General features: G+C 38.5%; 1 protein-coding gene across 1 annotated transcript in view; it reads right to left on the bottom strand.

The window, feature by feature from the left end:
* Positions 1-17,780, bottom strand: part of SVEP1 (sushi, von Willebrand factor type A, EGF and pentraxin domain containing 1) — a gene marked incomplete at its 3' end in the record, with an annotated part of 178,436 nt that overhangs the window by 103,059 nt on the left and 57,597 nt on the right. Inside the window, exons 4-6 of the mRNA XM_082842808.1 lie at positions 10,764-10,922; positions 9,748-9,927; positions 1,149-1,328 (exon numbers count right to left, since the gene is read on the bottom strand). Coding sequence (XP_082698934.1) covers positions 1,149-1,328; positions 9,748-9,927; positions 10,764-10,922 — 519 coding nt within the window. The remainder of the gene's footprint in view (positions 1-1,148; positions 1,329-9,747; positions 9,928-10,763; positions 10,923-17,780) is intronic.

The raw sequence follows: 17,780 nt of genomic DNA, 5'->3' as shown, positions 1-17,780 counted from the left end.
TGGTGGATAGATCCATCATCTTCATTTAATTCTGTGAACTATCTGGAGAAGCTAACTCCCTTTGTCTTGGTTTTATGCCAACTAAGTCTGTTTGTGGTTTGGGAATCCTTGTAGCTTCTGCCTCCAGGGAAATATTATGCCTGTCAGGCCTATGTCTTTCAGTAGTCATGACAAGTATCTCGTTGTTAATAAACTTTACTTGTTATTTTTATTATTAAATTATTATTTAAATATATAATACCCCCCTATAAGTTTTCTGAGCCTGCACCATGAGGGTCAACTCTAGGACTGTTACTGAACCCCTCAGTAAAGCCCAATATCCTTTCTGGTGACACCTTCCCTTATTATCAGCCCTGGATCCAATATTAGATTATACTAGAATAAACCTGTAAATCAATTTATAAAGAATAGAGATCGTTAGAGTACCTAGTTTTCCCATCTAGGATCCTGGAATACCTCAATTTACTCCCTACATATAGTTCTTCTTCCTATTTTGGAAGTTGGTTATTTAATGACATACCTGTTAGCACTCCCAGGTATACTGTATCTGACACAGCGTAAGGGTTCACTAATGGTAGTTATTATCATTTCATCATCATCATTATTACCATCGTTAATGTTTCAACAGTGTATAAGATGCAGCAAACTGGAAGAGCTACTGAGTTTATTCATTCTGGACCCAGTTTCAGGTATGAGATGTCACAACTCTTAGTGAAGGACAAGGCAGAAAATCTTCTGATGAAAGAGGATTTTACGGCCCATCTTAACATTCACTGGTTCATAATTTTGTCCTTTCATCAACAAGGTAAAGGTAAATTGTGTTTTAAAAATTGAGGGAATTACACAGCATTTGCTGTTAAAAAATCCATCCAAATTTGCCCCAACTAAAACAAAAATCATTACCATTTGAAGCTGTAAACTTCAGGGATTTGGAAAACTGGATTGTGGTGAGAAGTCTTTTTACCAGTGGAGGGGAATAAAACTACATATTTGTTCATGTGTCTACAGCGCCATATACCTATACATATGGATGTGTATTTATACCCATAACGAGTCAGTTTTTAGTTCTAGGTCTTCACAGAAAAGAGGAGAAACCAGAGAGCAAGAGAAATGACCCATCCAAGGCACCATGCCTTCTAAGAACTTACCCACACACCGGGGTTCTAGACCATCCCACTGGGCGTTTACTTGGCAGGTAAGCCTAGCACTTCCTTCTAGTCTGTACCCTTCATCACAGGTGACCAAACACACTGTCCTATAGGACAGTTCTCCAGTAGAACAGCTGAGGCGGCCATGTTTGGGTTGGCGGAGACGAGGGCATGTTCTCACTACGTGAAATGAAAACAATTAGATCATATTCTACTCAATGAGGACAAAGATAATAATTATAAATTTAATAAGGCCTACACATTACAAACAGTAAATAACACACCATTATATTTTGAGTTAGTATGGGATAATTAAAAGCCTATGTTTTATCAAATGCATGGCCTAAACAACATCACTGTGTTCCACCTCTGTCTACAGATGGGAAACTTAAGCTGTTTAAGGAGTCTGGCCCTAAATGGACAATGATGGCTGGAGACTGGGGATGGTTTACAAAGGGAGGTCCCTGCAGCCCTCAGCTGGGCCTTTGCTGTGATTCTCCAGGCTACGTTCTAACAAAAGGAAGGGGTCTTTCCCAGGACAGAGATCAGGTTCACTTCCGTTTTCAGACCTCATGGGCATATCCTGGGATTTTTAATGATCCCAGACTTTTGACAGCTGCTCAGCCTCTGCAATCTTGAACTCCAGCATTCTACTCTAGCCACAATTCTGGTCCTTTTAGCTTTTTCACCCCTTTCTTCCCAGACGCTTCCTGCAAATCCTAGCTCATGATGATAATATTGACTTATGCATTACCATTGTTTTGTTTGTTTTTGCTGCTGCGGCAGAGACTGCTAGTTGCCCACCCAATAACCACTCCTCCCAGTTTTATTCAGCATAGTAACAGGCACAGCTAGAAGATAACAATTCTCCACCTCCATCGCAACAAATGAGAGCCAGTGACATATACGCTAAGGTTGTATGGGACTTCTGGAAAAGCTTTTGAGTGGGGACTGTCTCAGTTGAGAGAGTACCTTTTTCGCCTTCCCCTCTTCCTCCTTTTGTCCTGAAATACAGACATGAAGGATAGGGCCCCAGCATATTACAGGGTAAGTCTCATGCACTAAGATGGTACAGCAAAAAAAATAAAAGAAGCCTGGGTCTCTGATGACAATGAGCTATCATAGCAGTTTTGGATTACCTACTTCTGTCCTTTCAGGTGAGAGAAAAACAAACCCTTAATTGTCTTATGACCTAGTTATTTGGGTCACTGATACCAGTAGGTATATGCAAACCCTAATTCCCTCTGCCCAGCATCCATTCATTTTCCCTTTGTTAATTTTCCAAGGGAAGCTCTTTCGCCTCTTTCAGCTCATGGGATTTGTATGTGTTCCAACCTTGCTCAGGGGTAGAGCCTGTGAGCCCAGATCATGTTCCCCTGGTCTGAGAAGTGACCAGGTTGCAACTGGTGATACACTTCCTTTCTCTATTGACTTTGAAACCACCATGAAAAAGGAGCTAGAAAAGTATTTACTAAGCTCTGGAGGCTGGAGAGGGCCCTGTGCCTCTGTACCACCAGCAGCAGAAGTGCCATGGGCTGTCCAGAGAACTGTGCGTTTCCCCAGCGCTGCCACTCCTGCCTCAACGCTGCATCAGAGAAGCTACAAGAAGGTACTCGGACTGCTCCTGCAGGTTCCCAAGTGACATCTGTGCTCTGAGTTCCGCCAAGAGTCTACCACCGCCTAGCCCACACAAATCCCATAGAGCGCCTTAGAGCACATCTCAGTCAATTCCAGCAGGCCCTATATTCTTGTTCAGGACAATCGCTTCATCTACCAGGGTCATCCCCACACAGCTCTGATCCAACTCTAACTCACACACTCATGCACCTGCCCTCTGGAATACATCATCAGTCCTCAATAAATCCCGTCCTATCCTAAACTTCTCTTATGAACTTTTCCTTCCTTTCTCATCCTAGTAAAAAATCTTATTGTCTCTTATAGACAGGACCTGCTCTTTAATGCCTTCCCAGATCATTCTCTTCCTTCTTCCTAAACACCTCCAGCTCCCTGGAGGGAGGAAAAACATCCCTTCCCCCCCACCCCCACCCCCGCTCCCCAGTTGCCTGTTGACCTTTTGGCCACTTCTCATTCTTTCATGATTTTATATTTCTCTCTCTCTCTCTCTCTCTCTCTCTCTCTCTGGCACACACGTGTGCACACACACACACACACAAGCTGGTGATTTCATGATCTATGTAGATGATCATTCCAATACCCCAGAGTCATATTCCTTACCTCTTCTTCACCAATAACCACATCCTTCACCTTATTTCAGCCTCCCCTCCACTGCCTTATCCTCTAGACCTTGCCAGCACCAATCCACGCACCCTCCTCTGACAACGACCTCCTATCTTCCTAGATTATTCCCTCAAGAGCTTCAACTCCATCAAATTCTATACCCTACTGGAGCCTCCAATGTATTATGTGTTCTTCTTTAGGTAAAATTATCTCTAAAGAGTTTATGCTCTTTCTACACTTCTTTTCCTCCAGTTCTAGCTTAGACCCACTCAAATCAGGATTTCAAATCAGGAGAAGGAGGAAGGAGGAAGGGCAGTAAAGGAGGAAAGAAAGGGGGAGAATAAGGAGAGGGGAGAAGAAAGGGAAGAGAAGGGGAGGAGAAAGGCAGGTGGCAGAGAGGAAGAGGAGGGAAGGGGGAGACATGGAAGAGGATGGGGAAAGGAGAGTGCAGGGAAGGGAGAGGGAGAGGTGGGGGGCTGCAGAGAGACCCACGGCCGTGCACCCTTTCAGTCAGATGGCATGTACATCCTGGTCATAAACAGAGATACGGAGAGCACAAGACGGTGGATTCTTGTTGAATATGCCAACAGATGGGCGCGGATACTCATTTTAATAGCTTACAGATATAATCCAATAAGCATCAGGCATTGTACGAAAAGCAAAAACCCCTGCAAAGAACAAATCTCACTTTTCTCTCAGATAACACTCCTGCAATACTAAAGACCACAAGACAACAGAGAGATCTCTAAATATTTTTGAACAAAATCACTTGGGGCTCAAGAACTTTGTTGAGACTCTGGGTAAGATGTCTTTTTCCTGCTTTTATGCATTTGCCAATTTTTCATATGAAGCATGCAGTTACTTATGATGAAAGCTTAACTTTAAAATAATAGGAAAGGAAGTTGGGGTAAAATATTCAGTGCATATTCAACTGAAGTCGCGGTTTCACAGAATCTCCTCTGAAGGAACCCATTCAAATTATATTAGTTGGCAGAACATAAATATTGGGTGCATGAAATATTCATTTAGGATTGATTACTCCTTAGAGAAAATTCAAGAATTAGATTAGAAGTTAAACCATAAGCCCTCGCCTTTCAATCACTGGGATGGTTTGGACCAAAGCCAACTATTAATGACAAATGAGCAGAATTATTTTGCCTTCCACGTTTTGATTTTTATTGAGTGTGTCCACCATGTAAGTAGAATCTTTATTGAGTGTATCCATCAAAGGTGTAGAAATATTTTGCCCCCCATATTTTGACTTTTCTTGAGGGCACTCATCAGGCGTAGCACAATACCAAGAGCCAGGTAGGATTAAAAGTGAATGAGACAAATTACTATGATCAAGATATAGAAAATCTAGAAAACCATATTAAACAACTGCTTTTGATCCAATAAACTGCTGAAATGACTCCAGCTTTCCAACTTGAGAGGAAATGAACTTGCAACATCTCTCAAGAGAACTGATAGTAAATTAGAGCTGGTGTTTCATACATATGCAAATTACATTGCTTCTCAAGTGTTGGTTTTAATAAACTTGCACTGCTCCTCAGGGAAAACAAAGCATATGTAATAATTCCTATTTAGTTCTTAAACATTTTATACTCCTTTTCAACCAAGAATGACCATTTTTATCATTTTTGATAGGAACATGCTTATTTATGAGTTTCAACTTCAAAACTATTTTTATTTCCATAAGCTGAAAACTTCTGCAAAAAACATTTGACTGACATTCATGTTAAAGCAATCCTTAAATATTTATTTAGTCTTTTTAGAAAACAGCAATTTAGTCTTTCAAGAGAATGGTCTACTAGGTAGCAGACAATGTGAGAACTTGATCTGGTTCTCAGTGGAAAGACTCGTTAGATTTTTTTCTCAGATTTACACTTCCTGTCACTCTCCCAATTTTGACAGCTTCTATACTGAAAATAAAATAAATCTGATGTGAAATGCAGGGTTCTCACTGTTGCCTGAACGTTTTTCTCAGGAAAAATACTATCACAAAATTTACTTTACTTTCATGTTGTGGTTTAGCTAGTTATCACTGAGAAACCACAAAGGAATCCTTACTAGTTTAGAAAGGAATGTGTAATTCAGATAAAATTCAGAGCGTAAGTGTTTTAATGAAGAATGTATAGGAGGAATAAGCATCAAGACTATTAGTTATTATTTAACCCTACAAAACATTTAGGATGTAACATGAAATTTGTAAAAGGCTTTACATTTTACACTGGTCTTTCATTTCTGCCTCGCTTTTAGAAAGATATTCAAGAAAAAAAATAAACTTATCCTCTGTCTTTATAATTAGATTTAAATTAGACCTGTAAAATGCTTCTTTCTCCACACTACCCCTCCTGAAACAGAAGTGAATTCCCACATAACTGCCATATTTCACCGAATCCCAGACGCCCCAATTGTAAGGCACAACATTATTTTATAAGCTGCCAATAAAGAAACAGTAAGGTCTGTGAAAGGATTTAACGCCACGGTTGTTGAGGTACATCTCAGGTTTAGGATGTTAAGATGTGGGGGGAAAAGTGTTTTTGAATTAATGAATTATGGTATATGTTTCACAGAACAATACCTCAAGTACAGGCAGACCTCAGAGATATTGCAGGCTCAGTTCCAGACCACCAAATACAGTGACTATTGCAGTAAAGCAAGTCCCACGATTTTTTTGGTTTCCCAGTGCATATAAAAGTTATGTTTACACTATACTGTAGTCTATTAAGTGTGCAAATTAGCATTATTCTAAAAACCAATATACGCCCATTACTTAAAAACAGCTTATTGCTAAAAAATGCTAACCATTATCTGACAACGTGGGGTTGTTATCAGTACAAACCTTCAATTTGTAAAAACTGCAACATCAGCAAAGCAAAATAAAGCAAAGCTCAGTAAAACGAAGTATGTCTATAACTAAATCCTTTAATGAGGAGCCAGAGAAGAGCCTGACTTAGTACCTTCATTCAGGACAACTTTGTTCACTGGTAAGTTAGGGAGTAGTTTTTTGGAGGTGAAATTAAAGGGAGCTCAGAAAAGTTCACATCCTGGAGCATCACTCTTATTTTGATTAAAGTTATTTTACTTATACGGGGACATCAATGCAAATTGCATAAAAGACAACAAGCCTGCTTTTTAAAAATGGGACTGCATAATGGGAAGTGACACAAGCAGACTGTCAGTGTATCTATTTGTCAATGTACTTATCCATATCATTTACCAGAAGTATAACCAAGGATTAGCTGGGGTGGGGGAAGATACGTTCTGTGCTCATAATGAGCTCACAGACCAGCAGAGGTGATCGACGAGTTAATTAATTAAAGTAAGTAGGGTGGTTTGTATTGTAACAAGTTGGTTAAGCTGGGAAACACTGTCAGAATCCCCTTATCGTGGGCCAGTTTAGGGTTGATGAAAAGAAGAACCTGCACTTGATCTTGGAAGGCGGAAGAGAGGCAGTGATCACTGCAGGCAGAATCAGTGATGGACAAATGCACACATGCACAGTAGGTTCCAGCTTGTCTTTGGTCACCTCCACTCCACATCCCAATTGCTGACCCTGTTGACACAAGGCGGCCCCAAGCTCACTGCTGGGTTCTTGGATGTAGAGCATCAGGGCATGGTTACAGAGAGATAAAGCTTCTCTTAGACTTCCCAACGCACTTCTCCCTTGTGGTTCCACTTCAGCAGCTGGGTGGGCTTGGATTCTCAGACTGAACTGGTAGTAACTCCTCTGATCCTCCAATTTCTCTTCTGGACCTTCCACTTCCCAGCTCCTTCCAAAATCGTGTAAGGTCTGATTCTTAAAATAAGTTCCTTATCCCATAGCACAGATGGTGTATTTCCTGGGCTTCCCTGACTGATCCTCACACACAAAGCGCAAGGGCTAGAATGCGGGTAGGACAGGTTTGTGGATGCACATACAGAGGTTAGGGGTCATCCCATCCCAGATGAGAAGGTCAGCGACAGGGAGGGCTTATATACAGGGACCAAAGGAATGACTGGACAATCAAGGCTGTTGAAACAACTTGCAAACGGATGGCTTCCTGAGAGGGCATGGCCATTTCTTAAGGCTTTAGTGTAGGATTCGAGGCTCAGGATGGAGACTGTAGAGGGTTAAAGAGGCAAGGGCCAGACCTTATCCTAAAGGGGTTGTCTGCCTGATTTTCTCACTCTTCTTTGGAAGGTCAGTAAGTGGAAAGTTAAAATGTCATGTTTTCTACCTTCTGCCGTGAGGTATTTGGAAGAAGGGGTAGAGGTTTTACAAAGAACTTAATAACTATGTAACTTTACAGGAATATTTCTAAGAGGTTCCTATGATCAACCTTTTCAGTAATAGGCTTTTTACCCTTTGAGACTGTACGACTAAGAATGTCTTTGCTTTGCTTTCCCACATAAACAATAGCTTGTCGGAGTTTAGAAATCTAGGGTCTAATTCTTTTCTTTCAGAATTCAGGAAACATACTCTTATCTTCTAACATTTAGAATGGCTAATAACGGGCTCAAGGCAAGTCTGATTCCCTTTCCTTTATAGGTAATATTATTTCTAACTGTGAAACAGGCCCAATTTTCTAATTTTTCCAGGGCTTTCAGAAGTTTCAATAAGATTGTTTCCAGACATGGATCTGTTTTCTGTAATTTGTTTTCTGGCACCCAGTAAGTGACTTTAAGTTGACTATCAAAGATTTCAGTCATGTGTATTTTCAAGATTTCAGCTTGCGGTTATATTCTTTGATCTTCTATTAGTGCTTCTCCTCCCCTCCATTCTCTCTCTGGATTCCTAATCTGTGAAGAGTCTATTTCCTGTGACTATTCTTGTGTCATTTTATTCTTTCATCTTTTTTCTAATCTTTCAAATGTTGCTCTACTTTCAGAAGGATTTCTTGCGTTGATTTTCTAACTTATTAATTTGGCTTTTGACTATGTCTGTTTATTGTGCCAGCAACCTTTTTCTTCTCCCTAAGATACCTTTCTCCTCTCAGATTTCTCCCATTTCTTGGAATCCTAATCTTATTTTACCAATGTAATTGCCTTTGAATCTCTGTGATTCCATTTTTCTCCCCTCTTCTTTCAGGTCTCCCTTGTTCAATTTGCTGATTCCTTCTCTTTTTGTTAAGTAGAGATAAGGGTCTGGACTGGGACCTGATTTAAGCAAATTCATATTCATAGATGAGTTCAGTATTGGTAGCCGATTAATACAAACAGTGAAATGTCTCCTGGGGTTCACAAATGACTGTGAAGTTGTGAGTAGGTTGGCTTCCCTTATGGGTGTGGGAGCTAAGAGAAGACTAGAAGACAGAACTTCTTACCCTACTCCAGTGAGCTGGGTGATACAGGGTCTTGGAACAGTCAAAGCCTCAGCAAACTATATTGCCAAAGGATGCCTAGCGGATGTGTTGGGGGTCATGTTGCCAGATTTAGCATAAAAACAAACAAATGAGGATATCCAGTTAAATTTGAATTTCAGAAAAGCAACAAATAATTCTTTGTATAAGAAGGTCTCCAGTCTTGCATGGGACTTACTTATACTAAAAAGTTATTTGTTGTTTATCTAAAATTTGAATCTAAACGGGTGTCCTGTATTTCACCTGGCAACCCGAGGTGACGGGGGGAATACTGTATTCAGAAGCTTCATGGGCAGGGATTCTCAAGTCCTTTGGCTTGTCCCCCTCTCTTCTTACAGAGCCTTCTCTTTCAACCCAATTTGTGAAACCCTAGGAAGCTGGCCATGCAGTGGTCGTAAGAAGTAGGAAAGTAGGTCTTGGAGACGGCAAGAGTGGAAGTGAATTAAGGTACTCTCAATTTTGCTTGTTGTTCCTCTGTATCTGATGTGGGAGCCTCAGGTTCTATCTATGGTACTGCCCCCTTTTCTGTTGGCCCGATGAGGCTCTTTGGGATGTCACTTTAGCAAACTCCCACTTTCTGTGGCATGCTGTCTATTCAAAGTGAAGGCTGGGGATGTATACATTGGCTAACTACTCTTGTCACAGGATACTGGTGTGGTCCTTGGAGGCCTAAAATCAAAGTAGACATCAAAGCCGCACACTGACCATCCCCAAACTCTCCCTGGACCCTGTCTTGGCTGCTTGAAATCTGAGGTTTAAGGTAACCTGTCCATTTCTTTCCCAGGCAGGCCTTTCCTTTGCTTGTTCATAAAAGAAACACAAAGGGCATAGTTTATGATGATGTGGTCAACTGAACTTAGTAGTTCTGACTTCAAACCTCCTGTAATTTTTTCTCTTTCTGTGGTCTATGGTCTATGAAATCAAAAGAAACAAAGAATCTAGTAGTCCATTAGAGTTTAAGTTGAGGATGTCGAGCAAGACAATCAATAAACAACGTGAATCGGCAGTCTGCATACCTCTGCAGGAGCTCTCGGAGCCGGACCACAAACCATCGGGCAGACACAAGAAGATGCTGCTTCCCACGAGGTCGAACCCGGGGTGACATCGGACCCCACAGGCTGCATTGAAGTGGCTGTTGCAAGTGTTCTGGATAAAGTAACCATTTTCAGGAGGCTTCAGGGCAGGGCAGCGGACAACTAACATTTACAGGGAGAAGAGTAAAAAGCAAAGTGAGTCTCTGTCTATAAAGCATCCTCCCCCCCACCCCCGCTTTTTCTTTTCCGGTCAAGAGGACATTGTATGCACAGAGCTAAATTATCAACAGCATTCCCATCTACTGCATATGAATTCCTAAGAGCGCATTTGGAAGAAGAACACTTACGGCTCATGCTTACTAGGTACTTGCTTCCAGTTAAGTTTAAAAACAGACTAAATATTATGGTTTAAGCTTAGAAATTTTAAAATCTTGATATCTATGTGGATACGAAATTTTCTAGTTCTTGACCCTCATATGTCATTAGCTATTTTCCTTCTCAGTTAGAGGGGCATAAAGTAAAGAACAAATAAGTCCGGCAAAGCATGTCTGCCACAAATCCCAAGAGCCACAGCTTTGACTAATTAAATACTTTTAATTTTTGATATGAATAATATCAAAGTACTTTACTTATAAAAATATTTTCTTTAAATGGATTTAACCATCACCAGAGCCCAAACTAGCTCATTTGTTATTCAAATTTGCTGTTAAATTTGTGACTTCTCTCTCTTAGATTCATTTTAGATCTTTTCCGATACTAAATCTGTTTTCATAGTCCCATTATTTGTGGAGTCTCAGATCTCCTTTCTCTGGAGCAAGATGTGGATATGTTCAGTGATAAGGAATGCTAGATGATAAAGACAAAGAATTCCCCCCAAATAAGATTAGAGGAAGGAATATTAAAGATCATGCCCAATTAATTGGATGAAAACACCGGCATTACTTCCCTAAAAGAGATCAGCTTTTATATTTCCTATCTGCCAGTGGTGGGATCCGTACCTTTGCAGGTCTGGCCAGATGCCCGGTACCCCTCCTTGCAGACACAGTCTTCAGGGGAAGTACTTCCAGGTGGAGAAGTGTGATTTTCATCAGGACATGGAAGGCACGTGCTGATTCCTCCTGGTGAACCTTCTGGTTTGTATGTCCCGGATGGGCAAGCTGTGGGTAAGCCAGGGAAACCCATTTTATGTGGGGTACATCAATGGACAGTTAACAACATTCTGGAAACTGATTAGGGGGGTAAAGTCCCAAACAATAGCTTTTCATAGAAATAACCGTATAATTCAAGCAAGGAGAGAAACCAAGATTTTTTTAAAAGATTGATATAGTTGGCTATTTGCAGGTAATGAAGTGGCCTCTTTGATGTCCCACAATTAGTTACAATCACAACACATCATGGCATGCTATGGCTGGGCTTATTGGTGGGAAAATTCAAAACAGCAATGTACGTAAATGGACTAAAAGGCATCAATGATACTCAACGCGTAAAAACATCGTGCTAAAGAGTATATACCCCATATTCCATCAACCCCCTCCAATCTGTGCAGCTGCACCTCCCCCATTGTGTCGCCCAACACTCACTCCCAGCAGAACAGAATAGTTGTAGATATGCAAAAAGCACTGGGCCCCTTGTTTCCATTCAAAGCACTGGACAAAGGGTAAGGAGAAAGTAAAGGGCTTGAGGGAAATGATCCTACTGATGGGAAATAAACCTTTTGAAGAAAAAAGAATCACAGACCCTGCTTTTCCCAGGCTCAAGAAAAAAAAAAAAAAAAAAGATGAAAAGCAGGACCTGATTGACCTTGCTTCATATCTGCCCTCTGCACTGACAATGCGGCTTTGAATCTGTACTTACTCTCCCTGGAGTTACACATCTGTAAAGTAACTCACAATTAAGAATTCAACAACAGAGAAACTGTGGAATAAAGAGACTTGCAATACTTAATAAAGCCAAACAAATGTAGTGTAGTCCAGTATGCATTATTTAAAAAAATAGTAGCAACCAAGGAATGTGCACTTATGTGGTGATACTTGATATAAATTATCTCCTTTAATCCTCACAGTATTAATAAGTAGTATTAATAATTACTAATATTTTTATTAACAAGTACATTACTTTTATTAGGATTGTGTCTATTTTAAAGAGAGAATGGAGGCTTAGAGTAATTTGATGATTTGACTGAAGTTACTCAGTTAACAGGTGATAGCGCTAGGAGATTTTTTTAGCATTTAACATTGGTTTATTACATTTTTATGCTGAAATTCAAAATCACATTTATCTTGTTTGTAATTAGTAAGTCAAATATTTTTAAATGGTAGTACACTCCTTTCTTCTTCCTACTGTCATTTGTTTAAGGCCTGTTTCCAGGTAGACAAGCTCTGGCTTGTTTATCTTTTTCAAAGACTTTTTTTTAGGTTTACAACAAAATTGAGATAAAGATTAGAGCTAGAATTTTAAAGCAGATATTTACATAGCATTCACTATGTCCCAGGGACTGTTCTATATATTTTATAAATATTATCTGTTTATCCATTTAAGAACCTATGAAGTAATAAATATTATTAACCTCATTTTACAGATGAGAAAACTAAGGCACTAAGAAGTGTTCTAACTTGCCAAAGTTACACAGTAAGTGACAAAGCTGGGGTTTAAACCAAGAGAATTGGGATCCAGTGGCCATGTTCTTTACTACTACATGTTCTATGTCTCAAACCCAGGTCTCCTGGATGCAAAAGTCCTTGTCTTAACAACTAAAATATGCTAAAAACAGAATAAATCATTATTGAGAGAGAAGACTCGTAATATAATGTAATTTTTAGAAAAAAATCATGCTTCTAACATTCTTGATTATATTTAAAAACAGAAGAGAACATTTTCCCATGTATATAGTAGAAAATTCCAGAACTGATAAAGCTGTAGCTATTCAAGAATGAGAGAAACATTTGTAGGAAAGTTATAATGATGTGTGACTTACAAAAAATACTTCAGCAGAAAAAAAGGGAACATTACTTTAAAGCATCATAGCATTAAATACTGAATTATTATTGAATTATTCATATTTCTGAATATTCCTTTTTATAAAAAGTTCAGTAAATATTGGCACAGATCTTCAAGAAGATGCAGGACAACACTGTATCCTTTGAACAGAAGGCAGCAGCTATAGGAGAAAATGATTAAGATAAACATACAAATGGAAAAGAAAACATAAACTGTAACAGCAAGATTAAAACTGTTGTTGGAGGCAGTAAAAAGAAGCCAGAAAATTCCAGAACAACACAAGTAAAAGCTTTGATATTAATGCAAGAAAATATTCCTTACTTGAAGTTTCAGGGCAATAAAAACGCATCAAGTTCCCAGCAAAATTAATAAAAAGTGATTAACACCCAAAACAAAGGGAAAGTATGGCAAGTGTTTAGGAAAGAAAAACAAAATAAATGGGAAAATCAAACTGACATTTCATTTCTCCTGTGCAAAAACGAATGCCATGAAAAAAGAATGAAATAAGATATACAGCTATGTGGAAAAAATATTATGAACCCAAAACTCTATATCTGGGCAAGCTACTGGTAAATATGAGGGAAGAGAAAGACATTTGAGAATGTGCATGACTTCTGGAAATCAAGATGTATTTCACTGATTGAAAAGAAATCAACATAAAGAACTCAAGTATGAGGAAAAAATGGTATTCAATAAATCACTTGAGATTAAGAAAGTAGTGGGACATACCATATATTGCTAAATATCTTGCTAAAATAATTGTAAAAATTATGAAATAGCAAATAAAGCCCCTTAAAAAGAAAGACATACTATCTAAGGGAAAAAAATAATAATCTTTATATATTATAAAGAAAAAACATTTGAAGTCTGAGGGAAATGGGGGATGGTTGGGAAGAGGAAAAGATAAAGTTCTCATTTCCTTTCATATATATCAATATGAAAAAATTGAAAGAAAAACACAGGTTCAATTTGTACACAAAAAATTCACATAACTATGAATAGAAAAAGAAGGCATAACCTCCAAATCAGTGGAAGAGAAAAAAACCCAAATAACAAAGGTAGAAAAACATAGCTACTAAACAACCAATGGATTACTGAAGAAATCCAAGAGGAAATCAAAATATACCTAGAGACAAATGAAAACAAAATCACAATGATCCAAAACCTATGGGATGCAGCAAAAGCAGTTCAAAGAGGCAAGTCCATAGCAATACAATCTTACCTCAGGAAACAAGAAAAATCACAAATAAACAACCTAACCTTACACCTAAAGCAACTAGAGAAAGAAGAGCAAACAAAACCCAAAGTTAGCAGAGGGAAAGAAATTATAAAGATCAGAGCAGAAATAAATGGATTAGAGAACAAGAAAACAGTAGAAATGATCAATGAAACTAAAAGCTGGTTCTTTGAAAAGATAAACAAAATGGATAAACCTTTAGCAAGACTCATCAAGAAAAAAAAAGGAGAGGGCTCAAATCAATAAAATTAGGAATGAAAAAGGAGAAGTTACAATGGACAACACAGAAATACAAAGGATCATAAGAGACTACTACAAGCAACTGTATGCCAATAAAATGGACAACTTAGAAGAAATGGACAAATTCTTAGAAACGTACAGTCTCCCAAGACTGAACGAGGTAGCAACAGAAAATATGAACAGACCAACCACAAGTACTGAAATTGAAACCATGATTAAAAAACTCTCAACAAGCAAAAGTCTAGGACCAGATGGCTTCACAGGCGAATTCTATCAAACATTTAGAGAAGAGTTAACACCTCTCCTTCTGAAACTATTCCAAAAAATTGCAGAGGAAGGAACACTCCTGAACTCATTCTATGAGGCCACCATCACCCTGATACCAAAACTAGACAAAGATACCACAAAAAAAGAAAATTATAGGCCAATATCACTGATGAACATAGATGCCAAAATCCTCAACAAAATACCAGCAATCCAAATCCAACAATACATTAAAAGGATCATACACCATGAGCGAGAAGGATTTATCCCAGATATGCAAGGATTTTTCGATATCCGCAAGTCAAACAATGTGCTATACCACATCAACAAATTGAAGAATAAAAACCATATGATCATCTCAACAGATGCAGAAAAAGCTTTTAACAAAATTCAACAGCAATTTGTGATAAAAACTCTCCAGAAAATGGGCACAGAGGGAACATACCTCAACATAATAAAGGCCATATATGACAAACCTACAGCTAACATCATACTCAGTGGTGAAAAGCTGAAAGCATTTCCTGTAAGATCAGGAACAAAACAAGGATGTCCACTCTCACCACTTTTATGCAACATAGTTTTGGAAGTCCTAGCCACGGCAATCAGAGAAGAAAAAGAAATAAAAGGAATCCAAATCGGAAGAGAAGACATAAAACTGTCACTGTTTGCAGATGACATGATACTATACATAGAAAATCCTAAAAATGCTACCAGAAAATTACTAGAGCTCATCAATGAATTTGGTAAAGCTGCACGATACACAATTAATATACAGAAATCTGTTGCATTTCTACACACTAACAACAAAAGATCAGAAAGAGAAATTTTTTTAAAAATCCTATTTACCATTGCATCAAAAAGAATAAAATACCTAGATAAACCTACCTAAGGAGACAAAAGACCTGTACTCTGAAAGCTATATGATGCTGATGAAAGAAACTGCAGACGACACAAACAGATGGAAACATATACCATGTTCTTGGATTGGAAGAATCAATATTGTTAAAATGACTATACTACCCAAGGCAATCTACAGATTCAATGCAATCCCTATCAAATTACCAGTGGCATTTTTCACAGAACTAGATCAAAAAATCTTAAAATTTGTATAGAGACACAAAAGACCCCAAATAGCCAAAGCAATCTTGACAAAGAAAAACAGAGCTGGAGGAATCAGGCTCCCTGACTTCAGATTATACTACAAAGCCACAGTCATCAAAACAGCATGGTACTGGCACAAAAACAGAAATATAGACCAATGGAACAGGACAGAAAGCCAGAAATAAACCCACACACCCATGGTCATTTAATCTATGACAAAGGAGGCAAGAGTACAATGGAGAAAAGACTCTTCAATAAACGGTGCTGGGAAAACTGAACAACTACATGTAAAAAAACCAAACTAGAACATTCTTTAACACTATACATAAAAATAAACTCGAAAGCCCTAAATGTAAGACCAGATAGTATAAAACTCTTAGAGAAAAACATAGGCAGAACATTATTTGACATAAATCACAGCAATATCTTTTTTGATCTGTCTCCCAGAGTAATGGAAGTAAAAACAAAAATAAACAAATGGGACCAAATTAAACTTGAAAGCTTTTGCACAGCAAAGGAAACCACAACAAAATAAAAAGACAACCCACAGAATGGGAGAAAATATTCGCAAATGATGTGACTGACAAGGGATTAGTCTCCAAAATTTACAAACAGCTCAAGTGGCTCAATATCCAAAAAACAAACAACCCAATCAAAAAATGGGCAGAAGACCTAAATAGACATTTCTCCTAAGAAGACATATAGATGGCCAAGAGGGACAAGAAAAGATGTTCAACATCACTAATTATTAGAGAAATGCAAATCAAAACTACAATGAGATTACCTCACACCAGTCAGAATGGCCATCATCAAATGGACAGTAAATGCTGGAGAGGGTGTGGAGAAAAGGGAACCGTCCTACACTGTTGGTGGGAATATAAATTGGTACAGCCGCTATGGAGAACAGTATGGCGGTTTCTTAAAAAACTAAAAATAGAGTTACCATATGATCCAGCAATCCCACTCCTGGCATTTATCTGGAGAAAAACATGGTTCGGGGCTTCCCTGGTGGTGCAGTGGTTGAGAGTCCGCCTGCCGATGTAGGGAACACGGGTTTGTGCCCCGGTCCGGGAAGATCCCACATGCCACGGAGTGGCTGGGCCCGTGAGCCATGGCCGCTGAGCCTGCGCATCCGGAGCCTGTGCTCCGCAATGGGAGAAGCCACAATGGTGAGAGGCCCACGTACCGCAAAAAAAAAAAAAAAGAAAGAAAAAAATATGGTTCAAAAGGATACATGCACCCCAGTGTTCATTGCAGCACTGTTTACAATAGCCAAGACATGGATGCAACCTCAATGCCCATCGACAGATGAATGGATAAAGAAGACGTGGTACATATGTACAATGGAATATTACTCAGCCATTTAAAAGAATGAAATAATGCCATTTATAGCAACATGGATGGACCTGGAGATTACCATACTAAGTGAAATAAGTCAGACAGAGAAAGACAAATATCGTATGATATCGTTTATATGCAGAATCTAAAAAAATGATACAAATGAACTTATTTACATAACAGACTCACAGACTCAGAGAATAAACTTATGGTTACCAGGGGGGAAAGGTACGGGGAAGGGATAGACTGGGAGTTTGGGACTGTCATGTACACACTGCTGTATTTAAAACAGATAACCAACAAGGACCTACCGTAAAAAAAAAAAAAGTTAAAAAATTTTTAAAAATTAAAAAAAAGAAAAACAGAACAAGAAGATAAATAGCAGAAAGAATTTATAACAAAATGTCATTAACTAAGGTAATGGAAGTAAAACCAAATATATCAGTTATCATCAATAATAGTAATGGGTTAATTTAACCCTGCTGATAAGATATAAACTTAAAAACAGGCCAGAGATACAGGTTAAAAATAGTTGGATGTTAAAATATACGTTAAATATTTCAAAAAATTTTCAGGAAGCAAACAAATTAGTACCTTAAGGAGAAATAAAAGCTTAACACATAAAGAGCTTTTTCTAATATATGAAAAAGATAGGAATACTTCAATAGAAAAGTTGACAAAGAACAAAGGCTGGAAATTTACTAAAGAAGAAATGAAAATGACCTATAATAGTAGGATACACTGGCTAACCTCACTTATAATGAAAAATGCAAATTGATGACTATTTTTTAATTTGGAAAAATTTTTAATGGACGTTAGTACCCACTGCTGGTAGGCA

The sequence above is a fragment of the Leucopleurus acutus genome (assembly GCF_964270905.1).
Source record: "Leucopleurus acutus genome assembly, chromosome: 7".
In the NCBI taxonomy this organism is placed as follows: Eukaryota; Metazoa; Chordata; class Mammalia; order Artiodactyla; family Delphinidae; genus Leucopleurus; species Leucopleurus acutus.
This window is presented reverse-complemented; position numbering and strand designations above follow the sequence as displayed.